Source organism: Etheostoma cragini, chromosome 23 (genome assembly GCF_013103735.1).
Source record: "Etheostoma cragini isolate CJK2018 chromosome 23, CSU_Ecrag_1.0, whole genome shotgun sequence".
NCBI lineage: Eukaryota > Metazoa > Chordata > Actinopteri > Perciformes > Percidae > Etheostoma > Etheostoma cragini.
The window spans coordinates 733,860-735,477 of NC_048429.1; the positions used below are offsets into that span (position 1 = coordinate 733,860).

Genomic DNA, 1,618 nt, shown 5'->3' on the forward strand with positions numbered 1-1,618 from the left:
GTATATATCTGGGGTGTATATATCTGGGGCGTATATATCTGGGGTGTATATATCTGGGGTGTATATATCTGGGGTGTACATATCTTGGGTGTATATATCTGGGGTGTATATATCTGGGGTGTATATATCCCCAGTTATGTGTGTTGTGGGTCTACAGCTCTGTGTGTTGTGGATCTACAGCTCTGTGTGTTGTGGATCTACAGCTCTGTGTGTTGTGGATCTACAGCTCTGTGTGTTGTGGATCTACAGCTCTGTGTGTTGTGGATCTACAGTTCTGTGTGTTGTGGATCTACAGTTCTGTCCATTGGGGAAGGAGGATTCTGGGAAGGAAACGTTAAAGGAAGAACTGGATGGTTTCCTGCTGACTGTATTGAAGAAGTCCAGATGAGACAATACGACCCACGACTGGGTAAATACTGCATATATATATATAGATACATATATATCTACGAAATAAATACCTATGACAGCTCCCTTTATATTTACAGATGTTTGATATATAACGTTGTATATAAACTTTATATACTGTCCTATCTGAAATATGTCCACGTATGTTTCAGAGACGAGGGAGGACCGCACGAAGAGACTGTTCAGACATTATACTGTAGGATCCTACGACAACTACACCTCCTACAGGTAATACTCCATCACCTCCAACAGGTAATACTCCATCACCTCCTACAGGTAATACTCCATCACCTCCTACAGGTAATACTCCATCACCTCCTACAGGTAATACTCCATCACCTCCAACAGGTAATACTCCATCACCTCCTACAGGTAATACTTCATCAGTACACCTCCTACAGGTAATACTCCATCAGTACACCTCCTACAGGTAATACTCCATCAGTACACCTCCTACAGGTAACACTCCATCAGTACACCTCCTACAGGTAATACTCCATCAGTACACCTCCTACAGGTAATACTCCATCAGTACACCTCCTACAGGTAATACTCCATCACCTCCTACAGGTAATACTCCATCACCTCCTACAGGTAATAGTCCATCAGTACTCCTACCTGAAGTGCACCTCCAGGGGCCTCATTTAGTACATGCTTAAGCAGGGCTGCAGTCTAGACCACCTTTGTTGAGTCCAAGACAAGTCCAAGACCAGGACTAGTTGAGTCCAAGACAAGACCGAGCCCAAAAAGGTTTGAGTCCGAGTAAAGACCGAGTCCAGGACTGTTAAAAGGTCTTATGAATGACAGTATCAAGACAATCATTTTGGGTTTCCCTTTTCCTCCAATATTATTATCAACATAATAAAGACAACTGGACTCAGTCGAGACCAGAAGCCATATTGGGCAAGACCAGTGGCCGAGACCGAGACAAGTCCGAGACCATAGAAAAAAGGTCTTGTGTCCAAGACCGAACCCAAGTACTACAGCCCTGCGCTTAGGTACCTACAAATCTGTATTTATCATATATGAACAAGCCAATATCTGTGTCTTCTGTCAGTGACTACGTGATCGAGGAGAAGACGGCCGTCCTGCAGAAGAGAGAGAGCGAGGGATTCGGCTTCGTCCTCAGAGGAGCTAAAGGTAGAAATGGAGGGATGGAGAGAGGGAGGGAGGGAGGAAGGGATGGATGGAGGGATGGAGGGATGGAGGG

General features: G+C 44.8%; 1 protein-coding gene across 1 annotated transcript in view; it reads left to right on the forward strand.

Moving 5' to 3' along the window:
* Nucleotides 1-1,618, forward strand: part of LOC117939059 (SH3 and multiple ankyrin repeat domains protein 3-like) — a 27,405-nt gene that overhangs the window by 13,817 nt on the left and 11,970 nt on the right. Inside the window, exons 10-12 of the mRNA XM_034864102.1 lie at nt 296-409; nt 561-636; nt 1,466-1,548. Of these exons, the coding sequence (XP_034719993.1) occupies nt 296-409; nt 561-636; nt 1,466-1,548 (273 nt within the window). The remainder of the gene's footprint in view (nt 1-295; nt 410-560; nt 637-1,465; nt 1,549-1,618) is intronic.